The sequence below is a fragment of the Salmo trutta genome, chromosome 1 (genome assembly GCF_901001165.1).
Source record: "Salmo trutta chromosome 1, fSalTru1.1, whole genome shotgun sequence".
NCBI lineage: Eukaryota > Metazoa > Chordata > Actinopteri > Salmoniformes > Salmonidae > Salmo > Salmo trutta.
In genome coordinates this window covers 25,500,112-25,517,044 of record NC_042957.1, presented here as the reverse complement: position 1 = coordinate 25,517,044, position 16,933 = coordinate 25,500,112, and the positions used below count along the sequence as shown (strand labels likewise).

General features: G+C 43.6%; 1 protein-coding gene across 4 annotated transcripts in view; it reads left to right on the top strand.

Moving 5' to 3' along the window:
* The window catches only part of LOC115192200 (sodium-dependent multivitamin transporter), a 35,298-nt gene extending 20,150 nt beyond the window's left edge, over positions 1 to 15,148 (top strand). For 3 of the 4 annotated variants that reach the window (XM_029750457.1, XM_029750433.1, XM_029750448.1), the window contains exons 2-16: positions 8,679 to 8,823; positions 9,768 to 10,249; positions 10,640 to 10,705; positions 10,958 to 11,009; positions 11,182 to 11,249; positions 11,368 to 11,522; positions 11,657 to 11,797; positions 11,914 to 12,043; positions 12,364 to 12,452; positions 12,658 to 12,770; positions 13,059 to 13,126; positions 13,316 to 13,402; positions 13,575 to 13,747; positions 13,918 to 14,143; positions 14,303 to 15,148. In XM_029750457.1, the coding sequence (XP_029606317.1) occupies positions 9,902 to 10,249; positions 10,640 to 10,705; positions 10,958 to 11,009; positions 11,182 to 11,249; positions 11,368 to 11,522; positions 11,657 to 11,797; positions 11,914 to 12,043; positions 12,364 to 12,452; positions 12,658 to 12,770; positions 13,059 to 13,126; positions 13,316 to 13,402; positions 13,575 to 13,747; positions 13,918 to 14,143; positions 14,303 to 14,482 (1,896 nt within the window). In that variant the 5' untranslated portion in view covers positions 8,679 to 8,823; positions 9,768 to 9,901 and the 3' untranslated portion in view covers positions 14,483 to 15,148. Of the gene's footprint in view, positions 1 to 8,337; positions 8,504 to 8,678; positions 8,824 to 9,767; positions 10,250 to 10,639; positions 10,706 to 10,957; positions 11,010 to 11,181; positions 11,250 to 11,367; positions 11,523 to 11,656; positions 11,798 to 11,913; positions 12,044 to 12,363; positions 12,453 to 12,657; positions 12,771 to 13,058; positions 13,127 to 13,315; positions 13,403 to 13,574; positions 13,748 to 13,917; positions 14,144 to 14,302 lie in introns of those variants that run through there. The other variant, XM_029750440.1, reaches the window with a different exon arrangement.
* The last annotated feature ends 1,785 nt before the right edge of the window (positions 15,149 to 16,933 follow it).

Sequence of the window (16,933 nt, the reverse complement as noted above, 5' to 3'; positions counted from 1 at the left end):
GTGTTATCGGTTTAATGCCACCTGAGTCAGCTCTCCGTACTCGTCCTGAGGAGCGTGCTATCAGTCTGGTGAAAGTTGTGCCGGCTCCACGCACCAGGTCTCCAGTACGCCTTCCCAGCCCTGTACATCCGGTGCTAGCTCTCCACACTCGCCTTGAGGAGCGTGTCATTTGTCCGGTGCCATGGATGCCGGTTCTACGCACCAGGTCTCCAGTGCGCCTCCACAGCCCAGTACGTCCTGTGCCAGCTCCTCACACTTGCCGTGCGAGGTGTGTCATCGAACCGGTACCATTGATGCCGGCTATACGCACTAGGTCTCCAGTACGTCTCCACAGCCCAGTACGTCCTGTGCCAGCTCCACAAACCAGGCCTCCAGTGCGCCTCACCAGTCCGGTACGTCCTGTGCCGGCCCCACGCATCAGGCCTCCAGTGCGCCTTCCCAGTCCAGAGCTTCCGGCGACAGTTCCCAGTCCAGAGCTTCCGGCGACGGTCCACGGTCCGGAACCTCCAAATACGGCGTCCAGTCCCACTCCATGGCAGGTGTCTTCCTCTGCACCGATGTCCAGGCCAGGGCCGGTGTCCAGTCCCGCTCCATGGTAGGAGCCTTCCTCGGCATCGAGATCCAGTCCAGGCACAGTGTTCAGCCTGGGTCCATGGCTGGATCCGCGGGATGAGCGGGTACTTCGTCCCGCACCAGAGCCGCCACCGACACTAATCACCCCCCCCCCACCCTCCCTATTTGGCTTCAGGTTTTGAAACCTTTGGGGGGGGGGGTACTACTGTCACGCCCTGACCACAGAGAGCCCTTGGTTCTCTATGGTATAGTAGGTCAGGGCGTGACTGGGGGTGTTCTTTGTGGTTTATTTCTATGTTGGTGTGCTTGGTATGGTTCCCAATCAGAGGCAGCTGTTTAGCGTTGTCTCTGATTGGGGATCATATTTTGGCAGCCATTTCTCCACTGTTTTGTGGGATCTTGTTTTTGTGTAGGTGCCTATTTGCACTTCACTGTCTTCATGTTTTGTTTGATCATTTATTGTTTTTGTATTTTGCTGAAGTTTCACGTTATAATAAAGATGTGGAACGCTACTCACGCTGCGCCTTGGTCCAATCATTACGACGAACGTGACACCGAGGACATCTTTATTTACATTTGGCAGGGATTATTGGCAACGTTGGCTACATCACAATCTCATTGGCTGGCTAGCTGGAGATGGCTGGCCACATTGACTGTTTACTAACTCGCTGGCTAGCTCATGTGGAATTTATTTTTACATGGCAACAACTTGATTTGTTTTAATTTGGCATATAATGTCACATAAACCCAAACCACAGCTAAATGCAGCACTAACCTTTGATCTTCATCAGATGACAATCTTAAGACATTATGTTATACAATACATGCATGTCTGTTCAATCAAGTTCATATATATATCAAAAACCAGCTTTTTACATTAGCAGGTGACTAGCATGTGACTAGCATTCCCACCGAACACTTCCGGTGAATTTACTAAATTACTCACGATAAACGTTCACAAAAAACAATTATTTTAAGAATTATAGATACAGAACTCCTCTATGCACTCGATATGTCCGATTTTAAAATAGCTTTTCGGTGAAAGCACATTTTGCAATATTCTAAGTAGATAGCCCGGCATCACAGGGCTAGCTATTTAGACACCCAGCAAGTTTAGCACTCACCAAAGTCCGATTTACTATACGAAAAATGTTATTACCTTTGCTGTCTTCGTCAGAATGCACTCCCAGGACTTCTACTTCAATAACAAATGTTGGTTTGGTCCCAAATAATCCATTGTTATATCCAAATAGCGGCGTTTTGTTCGTGCGTTCAAGACACTATCCGAAAGGGTAAATAAGGGTTACGAGCACGACGCATTTCGTGACCGTACTTCGAAGCATGTCAACCGCTGTTTAAAATCAATTTTTCTCGTAAAAAAGCGATAATATTCCGACCGGGAAATCGTTTTTTATTACAAAGAGAGTGAAAGTAAAAGCATGCTATCCCCTCATGCACGAGCCTCAGTCTGATGGCCCTCTGATAGAGCACTTGCCAAACGCGCTAGTGTGTTTCAGCCTGGGCCTTGAATTACGTAATTCAGCTTTTTCCCGGGTTCTGAGAGCCTATGGGAGCCGTAGGAAGTGTCACGTCATGCCAGAGATCCCCTGTTTTTGTTAAAGATGATCAAGGAGGGCAAGAAATGTTCAGACAGGCCACTTCCTGTAAGGAATCTTCTCAGGTTTTGGCCTGCCAAATGAGTTCTGTTATACTCAGACACCATTCAAACAGTTTTAGAAATTTTAGGGTGTTTTCTATCCAAAGCCAATAATTATATGCATATTCTAGTTACTGGGCAGGAGTAGTAACCAGATTAAATCGGGTACGTTTTTTATCCGGCCGTGCAAATACTGCCCCCTAGCCCCAACAGGTTAATAGCTTGTGAAATCTGATATGAAGAAAATGTAGTCCATTTCAAATGAACAGACTAGCATACCCTGAGTTGTCCTTATGTTAGGTCCTGATCTGCCAATGCTGTATGTCTGTGGGCTACACTAGTTAATTTAGCAGACAATATTTGCTTAGAATTCCGTGGCATTATTTTATAGTATGAAGAATACAATTGAAAGCTGAATAAAATGGAAAGGATATTTCTCCAAACAATTAGAGAGAGTGCGCACATGCGGCTATTGTGTTGAGCGGTTAACAAAGAAATAGGGACTCCTATATGCTTAATTTAGAGTTATTAATGTAACTTTAGTTGTTCTACAAACATTGGGCTATATGTTTTGATTTTTAAATCATTTTACGGCTGTATGATGCAAATCTAATGATTTTGAAAAAAGTGGCTTTTTGCACCGGCTGTACACTTTGGCAGTCTTTCATTCAAAATTTGAGAAGTGCTTGATAGTGTCTCGAATTTCCCGGTGGCATCCCCTTGTGTGGCCATAATGCACCCTAAAAAAATCCATGCGTTTTGCAGCCCTTCTCCATAAATGCTGCTCGCTCCGAAGCACCACTCACTCACACGGCTCTCCATCACGTGATCGGGTCTTTCTCACAGGCTACAAGTGAAGACAGACACATTGGGAACTACGCGCGTCCATATCCAATTCCGAGGTGCATATTGAAGATATTGGAACTGTCCACATTTTACTTTTCGTCAGCCAACAAGATGAGTAGGCCTAACAAACAGCAGAAGTACTAGCCTATGTCAATCTACTATCCCCCATAGTACAAAAGCTGACAAATTCTGTGCGAGAAATACATTTTTCAAACATCATCTGGGACAGTTGTGGGATGCAATAGATCCGAATTAGTACAACCACTAGCATCAAAAATATTTTAAGTAATGAGGCTGATGCAACGGCTTAAAATGTTGTTAAACTATTAGGCTATTTCTTCACATTATAAGCCCAGCAATGTACACACGACAGTGGGCTATAAGCGTGAATGTTCCAATAGCTGGATAACACCATTATCAAAAGTGACCACAAATGTGATTATCCATGTAATGCTTTTATTATAAAGGTGCATTTTTATGGTGAAAATTATCTTCCCCAAACTTGAAACTCACGTGCTGCGTATGTATGCCAGTTAGGCTCTACACCCATTGTGAAGCGGATTAATGTGCTTAATTTTAAGAAGTTATTTGGCCACTTTAGTTGTGTAACAAACCTTGGGGGGTGTTCTCTTTCACACCTGTGTTTTGCTTGTAAGTGTTTTTGCTCCTAATTGGGATGATGTTGATTTTTTTTTTTTTTTTTTAACAAACATTTATTTGCTGCCTCAACTCAAACTATTTAATTTTTGGAGGTGACTTGATTTGTGGGACAGACCCAGCCTTGGATCATTCAAACCCCAGATCATTATCTCCCTCAAATGTCCAAAGTTTTGTCTGCATTCATGAGCCAGGCAGGATGTGTAGATACATGGAGAATCCTTTTTCCCAGTAACAAAGATTTTTCTTTCTTTTCACATGCACCACTCCTATTCTAGAATAGACTAGTTTTTCGTAGATAAAGCCCTTCTCCCCTCTGAGAAAGTAGAATATGCTGCCATTGTTAGTGACCATGCTCCTCTTTTTCTTGACCTCCCATTCTTATTGAACTATACAGATCGCCCTCCATTGAGACTTAACTCATATTTACTTTCAAACTATTCATTCTACACCGTTTTATTGAATACAATTGATGTCTTTAAAACCGATTTGATCTCTCCATCTACACTTTAGGTTGTTCTTAGAGGCAATCGATTCCTATTCCTCTCAATAAACGGGAGATTAAACGCATAACAGCTGATCGATGCCATTCTGAAATTAGATCAACAATACTCCACCAGAACTTTACAAAGAAAGGTTGAGTCTTCAAACTCAGTACAATTTCCTATCCACAGATAAGGCTGAGCAGCAGCTACTCCATGCACGCTCACCGCTGATCCCTCAAATGTACATTACCTCATGTGTTTTAACAGTTCATCCCATTTGAAATCAATAATATTTGAAACATTCTATTCAGATCTTTACAAAAAAAAAAATGAAATTATGAATATTTTTGGGGACAATTTGGATACTCCTACCATTTAGTACAGAGCAGAGAGAGAAAATGTTGGAGTCATTAACTCGTTTTTCAAACCACTCCACAAATTTCTTGTTAACAAACTATAGTTTTGACAAGTCAGTTGTGTCATACACACAGTAGATGTCCTAAGTAATTTTTCCAACAATTATTTACGGACAGATTATTTCACTTATAATCCACTGTATCACAATTCCAGTGGGTCAGAAGTTTACATACATTAAGTTGACTGTGCCTTTTAAACAGCTTGGAAAATTCCATAAAAATGTTGTGGTTTTAGAAGCTTCTGATAGGCTAATTGACCTAATTTGAGTCAATTGGAGGTGTACCTGTGGACGTATTTCAAACTCAGTGCTTCTTTGCTTGACATACAGGTTCAGGAGTAATGCTCCTACTGGATCCTCAGAATGGAATGAGTTGCCTCTGCCCATAAATACAACGTCTTCTCTGGGTAGCTTTAAAAATATGTTTGATGTCCTCTGTGCCCATATGAATAACCCCTATGATGTAACTGGAATGATGAGATGGATGTTCTTCTCTGTTTTTGTTTTATTATTTCACTGGCATACTGTGTTCGATCTTGTCTAGCCATCTTGTCTCAAGAGGACCACAATGGAAATAAGTCCCAGACTTTGTGTTATCCTCCATGATTTTATTCATGTGCATATATGACTTTTTCAAGTTTTATGTGTGCTTGTTTTTTAAATGGTCAGATTAATAAACTAACACTAAAAGACATCATGGAAAGATAAAAAGAAATCAGCCAAGACCTCAGAAAAAAATGGTAGACCTCCACAAGTCTGGTTCATCCTTTGGAGCAATTTCCAAATGCCTGAAGGTACCACGTTCATCTGTACAAACAATAGTACGCCAGTATAAACACCATGGGACCACACAGCCGTCATCCCGCTCAGGAAGGAGACGTTCATCTCCTAGAGGTACTTTTACTTACTTTGGTGCGAAAAGTGCAAATCAATCCCAGAACAACAGCAAAGGACCTTGTGAAGATGCTGGAGGAAACAGGTACAAAAGTATCTATATCCACAGTAAAACGAGTCCTATATCGAACATAACCTGAAAGGCCGCTCAGCAAGGAAGAAGCCACTGCTCCAAAACCGCCATAAAAAGCCAGACTACGGTTTGCAACTGCACATGGGGACAAAAATCGTACTTTTTGGAGAAATGTCCTCTGGTCTGATGAAACAAAAATTGAACTGTTTGGCCATAATGACCATTATGTTTGGAGAAAAAAGGGGGAGGCTTGCAAGCCAAAGAACACCATCCCAACCGTGAAGGATGGGGGTGGCAGCATCATGTTGTGGGGGTACTTTGCTGCAGGAGAGACTGGTGCACTTCACAAAATAGATGGCATCATGAGTAAGGAAAAGTATATTGAAGCAACATCTCAAGACATCAGTCAGGAAGTTAAAGCTTGGTTGCAAATGGGTTTTCCAAATGGACAATGACCCCAAGTATCCTTCCAAAGTTGTGGAAAAATGGCTTAAGAACAACAAAGTCAAGGTATTGGAGTGGCCATCACAAAGCCCTGACCTCAATCCTATAGAACATTTGTTGGCAGAACTAAAAAATGCTTGTGAGAGCAAGGAGGCCTACAAACCTGACTCAGTTACACCAGCTCTGTCAGGAGGAATGGGCCAAAATTCATCCAACTTATTGTGGGAAGTTTGTGGAAGGCTACCTGAAATGTTTGACCCAAAAGGCAATGCTACTAAATACTAATTGATTGTATGTAAACTTCTGACCCACTAGGAATGTGATGAAAGAAATAAAAGTTGCAATAAATCATTCTCTCTACTATTATTTTGACATTTCACATTTCTTAAAATAAAGTGGTGTTCCTAACTGACCTAAGACAGGATATTTTTACTAGGATTAAATGTCAGGAATTGTGAAAAACGGAGTTTAAATGTATTTGGCTAAGGTATATGTAAACTTCCGACTTCAACTGTATACATACATTTGGACTTTTATATACACCAATCACATAACAATAATACATTACCGAACATAATCTCTCTAATCCCACCCCTCAGCCACTCTCAGCCAATCCCATCTATCACCACAGACTACCCTTATTTGGTTTCCATGTGCCATATATTTTTGAATTGTGCTGTGATGTTTTACATACATTTGGTTTTTTTAATCGCATAGTATTCAGATTATGAGCAAAACCTGGTTTTGCTTTGTCATTATGGGGTATAGATTGAGAATAAAAAATATATATATATATATTTATTTATTTATATTTTAGAATAAGGCTAACTTAACAATGTGGAAAAAGTCAAGGGGTCTGAATACTTTTCGAAGGCACTGTATGTTCTGCAGAAAAAAGTCAACAACTGCCTGTAAAAATGTGTCTTATGCATACCATTAACTTGAATCAGTTTAACCCAGTGTTAACCAGCCCTCCACACACTAATAGACTACAACCCTGTTGACAATACCCAATCCATTTACCGCTGTGTATCGGAACAATATGTCCTTTACATTTTTTTATATTGAGATTTATTTTTAAATGTAAAAAGATGACATTAATTATTTCAGGATTGTATAGGCCTACTCTAGTAGAGGTTTTTAATTTTAGAATCCTTTATCCTTGCCCTACATTAGATTTATTTGAGTTTTATCTTGAAGTCTATTAGTTCCGATTCACAAGTTTACTTCACCGTACACATTTCAGTAAGGCCAGATTGTCTAAATTCTACCCAAATATTGATGGTACATGTGAAGGCTTTTTGGCAGACTTGATCCAGATGTTCTGGTCCTGACCCCCGTCTGGCAGACTACTGGTCCACTATATTTACCTGTCTGAAGCATTTTGAGTTGCAGCCCAGTGTAGAAATATCTATTTTTGGAGTACCAAAAGACAATCCTTCCCTGATCAATAGACTGCTAGATACCATTGCCTCCCTGTTGGCCTGCGGAAGGATTTTATTGGATTGGGAATCTGTCAATCCTCCCTTAGCCTCTCTTTGGCTCAAAGATTTGATGTGATTCTTAAAATTAGAACAAATAAAGTATACCATTAGAGGGTCAACCAACATATTTTATTCCACCTGGGACGTGATGATATCCTATTTTAAACCCCACCCCCACCCAATGAGGTTCCGGCTATACTGGCCTATAAGATCACCTAATCACCTGAAATTGTTAAGCTATTAAGTTTCTGCTTTGTATTTAAAAAACGTTGTTGTAAATGTTTTGTTTTCTCATATGTACCTCAATGACTTTGCCTTTATTTTTAAAATGTGTTTGAAGGCATTCTGGAGGGGTGGCTGATGGGAGGTTGAGGGGAGACAAATGGGAAACGTACAATATCTTAATATTGTTATTCACAGTTAATGAAAGATTATCTAAAAAAAAAAAAAAAGGCAAAGTGAGAGGATCACTTATTGTCAGACATACTGTGTCGTCCTACTTTGAAGTGTAACCTGGAGTTAATGAGTAGAAGTCAGGTAGTTTATTGTTAAAACACAGCCGGAGCTTTAAACTAATGCATCCCTTGGAATCTAGGATTTATTATTATGATGATTGCACAATGTAAGGACTGAAGTCATGGCACAGTGACCCCTGACTTACTTCCACTAGCTCACCCCCTCATACCTTCACACACACTCTCTCGCATTAACACATGACCGCTTGCTCTGAGGACTAATGGAATGAGAGCGCAGCGTCTCACCAGATCTCCTTAACTCGCCTCGCTCTGCAGGAAGCAGCCAGTTACTCAGGCAGGACAGGACAGTTCAGATCAGCTGGAATTGGGTGTGTTGTCAAAAGGCACGTTGTGTGAGAGAGAGAAAGTATTGCATGTTTTGACTGGTAGAGCAGTGAAAGTGATGAAGAGTGCGGTGGGTCCTGATGTGTTTTGACAGTTGATAATAAATATATTGTCGGTAAGTAGAGACTGTAAATGATAGTTTGTTTAGTGGCGGTGCAAACGATGTGTAGGATAAAGTTTGGTATTATAATGTGCACTTATACTTTTAAAGCAATAACCTAGTTGTATTAGCTGTTTTGAATTATTATTTCTGTGGTAACTGTTATGAAAACCACTTTCTGTTGTTGCAGGTCTTCCCTTTGCCGTCTACAGGGATTTATGATTGGTGCCTATGAGGAAGACACTCCCACAGCTTGGCTATTGTTAAGTTCCAGGTTCTGTGTGAGACGACCAACCTCAGACCACCATTCACCAGCCAGCCCAACCACTGACACGGTAAGACCTGCTTCAAACCTATCAGTTAGCTCTCTTTCCACTCTCTCCATTCCCTGTCTTGTCTATGTTCCCTTCCCTCGCTCTCGCTCTCCCTTCCCTGTCTTGTCTATGTTCCCCTCCCTCACTCTGCCTCTCGCTCTCCATTCCCTGTCTTGTCTATGTTCCCCTCCCTCCCCTGTCTTGTCTATGTTCCCCTCCCTCACTCTGCCTCTCGCTCTCTCCATTCCCTGTCTTGTCTATGTTCCCCTCCCTCGCTCTCTTTTCCCTCATTCTCTCTTCAATGCCTATTAGTGATTTAACTATCAGTATTCTCCCTGTCCTGTAAATGCATGAGTCGGGGTCACAATAGGACTTTATCCTCGCATCAGTGAGGTGATGTAAACGGCATACTGTAAATACTGTAGGCATGCCCCACTATAATGCCTGTCTGCTCGCTGAGTTAGTGAGGGACTGTGAAGACCTCAGACACTGTGATCTCTGTCAGCTGCACTGTGAGGTGAGTTTCTCATTGTGTGTTAGGGCGCTGATTAACTAACTGTTGTGATGTTAAGGAGTTAGGTCAGTCTGCCCTGGCTCACACTCACGGTGGTATGTGTCAATAGACCACCAACCGTCAGGGTGTTGGAACCTTGAGGACTAATGCTCATTTGATTAGCACTTTTATCAGCACCGACTGTGTTGCTATGGCAGACGGACCTACTGTAGAGAGGATTTACCATGTGGTTTCAATGTTGAACTTTTAGCACTTACTGAGACGCTCTGAAAGGGAAGAGTAACCAAGTGGAAAATGAATAGATGTGAATTATATTTGGTTATAGGGCGGTGTGAAATGTTCTCGTCAAAGCACCTACTGTATGCATTGCGTGTATCTAGCTCTTCATGCTTGTAGAGAAAAACTAAGAGAGCCAGCGATGAGAATAACTCCCCTCTCTCCCTCACTATAGCATTTTATCCTTCCACTTCGGTGTCTGGGAGGAGACCTATAGGTGAGTGTCCACTAACACCGTCCTCATCCACCCGGGCTGCGCCACCCACGGCCAACCCCACCTCCATTCCCAGGCCCTCACCTCGCGGCATCATGGGGGACGTAGTCCAGATGCACTTCACCACGCCGGACTATGTGATCTTTGCCCTGCTGCTGGTGGCGTCCACGTGCATCGGCCTGTTCTACGCCCTGTCCGGCGGGCGCCAGCGCACCACGCAGGAGTTCCTATTGGCCGACCGTTCGATGAGCTGCCTGCCCGTGTCGCTCTCGCTGCTCGCCACCTTCCAGTCGGCCGTGGCCATCCTGGGAGTGCCCTCGGAGATCTACACCTACGGGACGCAGTACTGGTTCCTGGGAGTCTCCTATTTCCTGGGTCTGCTTATCCCCGCCCACGTCTTCATACCTGTCTTCTACAGGCTCCGCCTCACCAGCGCTTATGAGGTGAGCTCTAAACCCTAACCTTACCTGGAGAGGGAACAGTGTCTGTGAATGATGAGTTTGTGCAGCTGTGTCTCTCTCTGTGCCTCTGTCTTGCTAGAACCCTGGCAAGGGAGGCTAGTTGAACGCAAAAACATTCTCAGCATGTCTGCTTTTTCATTTTGACAATAGCTAACCAGAGTAGCTGAACCAGAGTACCTCTCCATTGAGCATCGATGTACAGCAGACGAGACAGTGCTGCTGACAACTAAGGACTGTGCCCTGGCCCTTAGAATCTCCACTTCTATTGCGCTCGGAATAGACAGTCACCGATGACTAAGGGTTTATGATCAGTCTCTCTTTCCTCCTTCCCTCTTTCTCTCCCCCACATTCTGTCTTTTCTTCGTTGTGTAGTATTTGGAGCTGCGCTTCAATAAGACGGTTCGCATCATGGGCACCGTGACCTTTATCTTTCAGATGGTGAGTGTATTTGTGTGTCCTCCAGACTGTTGTAGTTATGTCTGTGTGCTCCTGGTGTGTTCCCACGTTACTAATATCCTGGACATGCTGTGCTCTGCAGAACAGGGACATTCTGTACCAGTAGGTCTCGCTCTTTTCCTGTCAAGTTTCACCACTTGATGTGTAATTGATATGTATTTTAATCAACCACCTATGGCTCCTACTCAGTTTGCTTCCCTCTGAATTTGGACCGTTGTTTGACTGTCTCTGCAGGTGATCTATATGGGAGTGGTCCTCTATGCACCAGCACTCGCACTCAACGCAGGTAAAGGGATCTGTCACGTGTGTTTCCTATATAAAGTGGTAGAATAATACTATTTTCACTGAGTACGATCGGTGAGAGTTTTAGTACCTGTTCTGGCTGTATAGAGGATGAATGACTGGTTTGGTGTAAATGTGATCTATGGTGGTGTTCTGTTGGTACTATCCACCTGCAGTGACTGGATTTGACCTCTGGGGGGCAGTGCTGGCCATGGGACTGGTTTGCACCCTGTACACAACATTAGTGAGTGTCTCTTTTCGTCAGTGAGTTTTCAATTTCGCCACCCGTTTCCCTACGACTCTGAATGCTATTATTATATGCAGCTGGATACACAGTATGTATATCTTGTCTTGCGTGTCAGGGGGGGCTGAAGGCAGTCATCTGGACAGACGTGTTCCAGACCATTGTGATGTTTGCTGGCCAACTCGCGGTCATCATAGTGGGGGCCCACCAGGCAGGAGGCATGGGACAGGTGTGGAGGAAAGCCATCAACGGTAGCCGCATCGCAAGTCTGGAGTGAGTCTTTTCCTTAGTTGACCTAATGAGACTTAAAACTGTCCCTGGACCAGTTATAGAGGATTTTAATAGTGGGCTACGGCTCTGTGTGTAGTGTTGTAACCCTCCTCTCCTTTGACCTGTGTCCCGTGCAGCCTGAACCCTGACCCGACGGAGAGGCACACGTTCTGGACGCTGGGGGTGGGCGGGGTGTTCCTCATGCTGGCGCTGTACGGGGTCAACCAGGCCCAGGTCCAGAGGTACCTCAGCTCCCGCACTGAGAGGGAGGCGGTCATGTAAGCATTAACACTAACACCTAGTTGAACTGGATTCAGATGAATGAATGAAATGTTAAAAAGTGAACAACTGCTTGGACACAATGGTGATATTATATGTTGTGGTGTGTCGCCAGGTCGTGCTACGTGGTGTTTCCCTGCCAGCAGGTGGTGTTGTGTCTGGGCTGTCTGATGGGCCTGGTGATGTTTGCTCGCTACGGTGAGGATAGCCCACTGGATAAGGGTTACGTCAAAACCAACGACCAGGCAAGTAGGACTAGCTACCTCCTTAACAATGCAGCCGCAAGAAGAGGAGAAAACTGATGTTACGCGTTTCAAAATATTGCATGCAATATGGATCTCTTGTGATATGAATATTGCACATATCAGTATTGTGATTTCAATGTGAATCTGATTAATTTTGAAGCCCTACTTAATGTATCTCTCCAGATCATAGACAAAGAAAGGCTTTTGTAAAGATGTTTGAGTTGAGGCCATTGTTTTGTTAAGTTCTCCTATAAATGTCATTTGTCAGCCCTTTTGGCTCTGTTGATCCAGTCTAAATGCCAGTTTCTTCCTGTCTGCAGATGGTGCTGTACTTTGTGATGGATGTGTTCAGGGACCTGCCTGGCCTCCCGGGGCTGTTTGTCGCCTGCCTGTTCAGCGGAGCTCTCAGGTACTTCTACTTAACTGCTACTGGCTCATGTGCTCGGTCTGTAGTACTAGTCAGACCCCGAGGAACTGTTTCTCTGCTACATTAATGTCATGGTGTTGTGGTACATCAGTAAAGGTTCTATTATGATACCGTTATGAACACATTACACCACCCTATTTAGTCCCATGACTTCACTCATTCAGCTTCCCTCCCTCTTGTGCTGCAGTACCATCTCATCAGCGTTTAACTCCCTAGCGACGGTAACCATGGAGGACCTAATCAGGCCTTACTGCCCGGCCATGACGGAGGCCAAAGCCACGCTGCTCTCCAAAGGCCTGGGTGAGCTGCTGTTCTCTGAGTGGCCACACGCTGCCAGTGTTTATGAACAGTGGCAGGCAGTGTTCAGCAATAACCTAACAAAAAGCTTGATCAAATATGGAGTGTAGAGTCCACAAACCAATTTTGACTTCTCTGTCCAAATACTGTGGAGGCGTGTGTGTGTGTATGTATATATATATATATATATATATATATATATATATATTTTTTTTCTGGTAGAGTACACTGTATCAGGATTGTACTACTATGGTGCTGACCTGTTTTTCCCTTACTCTTTTCTTCTCCCAGCGTTTGCCTACGGGCTGGTGTGTCTGGCCATGGCCTACACGGCGTCTCACATGGGCTCAGTGCTGCAGGTGACTGACCCATTTCCCCTGCTGTCTTTGCTTTACTTAATGGTTACTCCTCTACCCAGCTGAATTACATTTAACAACGTTGCACTCACCCCCCCCAGAGGATCACCTACTACTATCTTAGACGGAGGCTTCATATTATATAAGAGTTAATATAACGATGATAAACCTCTTTTTGGCTCTTTCCTCCAGGCAGCATTAAGTATCTTTGGGATGGTGGGTGGTCCTCTCCTTGGCCTCTTCTGTCTGGGAATGTTCTTCCCCTGGGCTAACTCCACTGTAAGTCAAAATACTGCCTTGGTAACACGGGTCAAGTTGGCTGGACATATGGGTTTCTTCACTGTACAGTAAAATATACCGTAAGATTGTGATCACTTCTTTTCATATCTGTGGTGAATTAGCGAGATCTTTCTGATTTGGTATCTAACTCTTCCTTCCTCTCTGTCCACAGGGTGCGATAGTAGGATTGGCGGCAGGCCTGGTTATGGCGTTCTGGATTGGCATTGGTAATTTTGTGTCCCGTATGGCGGTGCCCACTACTCTGCCCCCCATCATCAACGGCACCGCTATGCCCCTACCCGGCAACATGACCACCCTGATTACCTTGATCACCGCCAAACCAAAGTACAGTGACTTCTTGTCCTCGTTAAATTGATAGCATTGGAACCAGAACAGCAGTATCAAACATAAAGCACTTGAATTGTATCCCTCCAAAAATATTAGAATTGTTTTAAGGATGACTGCATAAGCATGATGATATGAATCTGACCAAGGACATGTGTTTCTCTCTCCAGGCCTACGGGTGTGCAGGCCCTGTACAATCTGTCCTATTTGTGGTACAGTGCCCACAACTCTACCACTGTGGTGATAGTGGGACTAATAGTCAGCCTGTTGACTGGTCCTATGAAGGAGAAGGACCTGATCCCAGGAACGGTGTTCCCTGTCCTGGGCAACCTGCTCTTCTTCCTGCCTGAATACTACAGGGAGATACTCTGCTGTGTCACCCCACTGCCACACAAGGTAGGCTGCAGGCCTCCGAGATTGAGGATACCACCTATGAACCAGTGAAAACAACATACCAGCCGTAACATTGTTAGAGTAGTAATCGTGAATGCCCTTTACAGTTATTGTGATAGCCGCTCGCTGTTTCTTTTCTTCATCTTTTTAAATGTATTTCAGCCCAAAGCTATCGACACGCATCCTTACCAGATGGCTCGGAAGGAGAGCAATGGAGTGTCCCATCCCAAAGAGGAGGAGAAGACTGAGGACACGGAGAGAGAGAAGGATGAGGACGAGGAGACAGCAACCCCTCAGCCTTCCTGCCGACTGGCTCACACGTTGCAGGAGACGGCCTTGTAGACACACACCCCCCTCCCCAATACACACACAGCCCCCAGCCAAGCCCCAGCACTTTCACAAGCCCCCCACTGCTCAGCTTTCTCTGTCCCAGGGGAGAAGATCTACATAGAACCGGAGGGCAACGGAGACCCAGGGTTCCTGGATATGACTTCCATCAAGCACCACAGGGTCAATGTGAAGGAACAGGGAGTTTCACCTCTGACCCTTACTTCCTGGAGAAACTGATACACCACAAATCTCTGGTGGTTAAGAGAGTCAGAGCCAGAGTCCTTTGCTAGATTGAAGAATAGTGCAATTAAACGTGGTTAGTGGATGGGGGTCCAGGGGTATCTTGAATCATTGGTACCTCATTAACGATGGCACTGGTCAGTTGTCCTGATCTGAAGTAACTGGAAATCACTAGTTATGAAACTGAAGTTTTGAGAAGAGCCAAAATGTCTGAATCGAGGTGGATTACTGGATGGAGAAATACTAACGCAACACAAGTGGCAATCATGCTCAGAGCTGAGGAGAAGTCTCGTCATTGTTGGACTGAACCAAAGCCTGGACTGTGATTGTGTCACTCTGTGATTTTTGTGCAATTATGATTGAAGGATTGTGGCCGTACACGCGCACAATGAGTTGTTCCAATGACTGTGAAAATGGACCCAAGTCTTTCTGTTTATCGAAGAGAATCAGGTAGAGACCAGGCAGTGAAGAGCGAGGTACTTCAGATTAGAGGTCGACCGATTATGCTTTTTCAACGGCGATACCGATTATTGGAGGACCCAAAAAAGCCGATACCGATTAATCGACCGTTTTTTTGGGGGGGGGGTTTGTAATAATGACAATTACAACAATACTGAATGAACACTTATTTTAACTTAATATAATACATAAATAAAATCAATTTAGCCTCAAATAAATAATGAAACATGTTCAATTTGGTTTAAATAATGCAAAAACAAAGTGTTGGAGAAGAAAGTAAAAGTGTAATATGTACCGTGTAAGAAAGCTAACGTTTAAGCTCCTTGCTCAGAACATGAGAACATATGAAAGCTGGTGGTTCCTTTTAACATGAGTCTTCAATATTCCCAGGTAAGAAGTTTTTTAGGTTGTAGGAATTATAGGACTATTTCTCTCTATACGATTTGTGTGTCATATACCTTTGACTATTGGATGTTCTTATAGGCACTTTAGTATTGCCAGTGTAACAGTATAGCTTCCCTCCCTCTCCTCGCTTCTACCTGGGCTCGAACCAGGAACACATCGATAACAGCCACCCTCGAAGCAGCATTACCCATGCAGAGCAAGGGGAACAACTACTCCATGTCTCAGAGCGAGTGACGTTTGATACGCTATTAGCGCGCACCCCGCTAACTAGCTAGCCATTTCACATCGGTTACACCAGCCTAATCCCGGGAGTTGATAGGCTTGACGTCATAAACAGCGCAATGCTTGAAGCATTGCGAAGAGCTGCTGGCAAAACGCACGAAAGTACTGTTTGAATGAATGCTTACGAGCCTGCTGGTGCCTACCATCGCTCAGTCAGACTGCTCTATCAAATCAGACTTAATTATAATATAATAACACACAGAAATACGAGCCTTAGGTCATTAATATGGTCGAATCCGGAAACTATCATCTCGAAAACAAAACGTTTATTCTTTCAGTGAAATACGGAACCGTTCCGTATTTTATCTAACGGGTGGCATCCCTAAGTCTAAATATTCCTGTTACATTGTACAACCTTCAATGTTATGTCATAATTACGTACAATTCTGGCAAATTAGTTCGCAACGAGCCAGGCGGCCCAAACTGCTGCATATACCCTGACTCTGTTGCAAGAGAAGTGACACAATTTTCCTAGTTAAAATAAATTAATGTTAGCAGGCAATATTAACTAAATATGCAGGTTTAGATATATATACTTGTGTATTGATCTTAAGAAAGGCATTGATGTTTATGGTTAGGTACACGTTGGAGCAACGACAGTCCTTTTTCGCGAATGCGCAACGCAGGACAGGCTAGATAAACTAGTAATATCATCAACCATGTCAGTCAGAGCTGGTCTAGCCTGCTTTGGTGTGTATTGTTCATAACTGAGATTCCAGTTTATTTTATTATTATTATAATGATTATTACTATGATCACTCATTTATTCTAACCTTAAGAGAATTTATTCACTTATTTTGTGAAACATAAGAAATAGTCTTACCAAAATAGCTCCTAGGGCAACTGAGGACATACTGGTATAGTATGTCATTAAATAACTTAAACCCATACCATTATGGCTCTTCTCGACTATCCACTTGCTAACTATCACGTTAACTAGTGATTATGATTGATTGATTGTTTTTTATAAGATAAGTTTAATGCTAGCTAGCAACTTACCTTGGCTTCTTACTGCATTCGCGTAACAGGGAGGCTCCTCGTGGAGTGCAATGTAAAGCAGGTGGTTAGAGCGTTGGA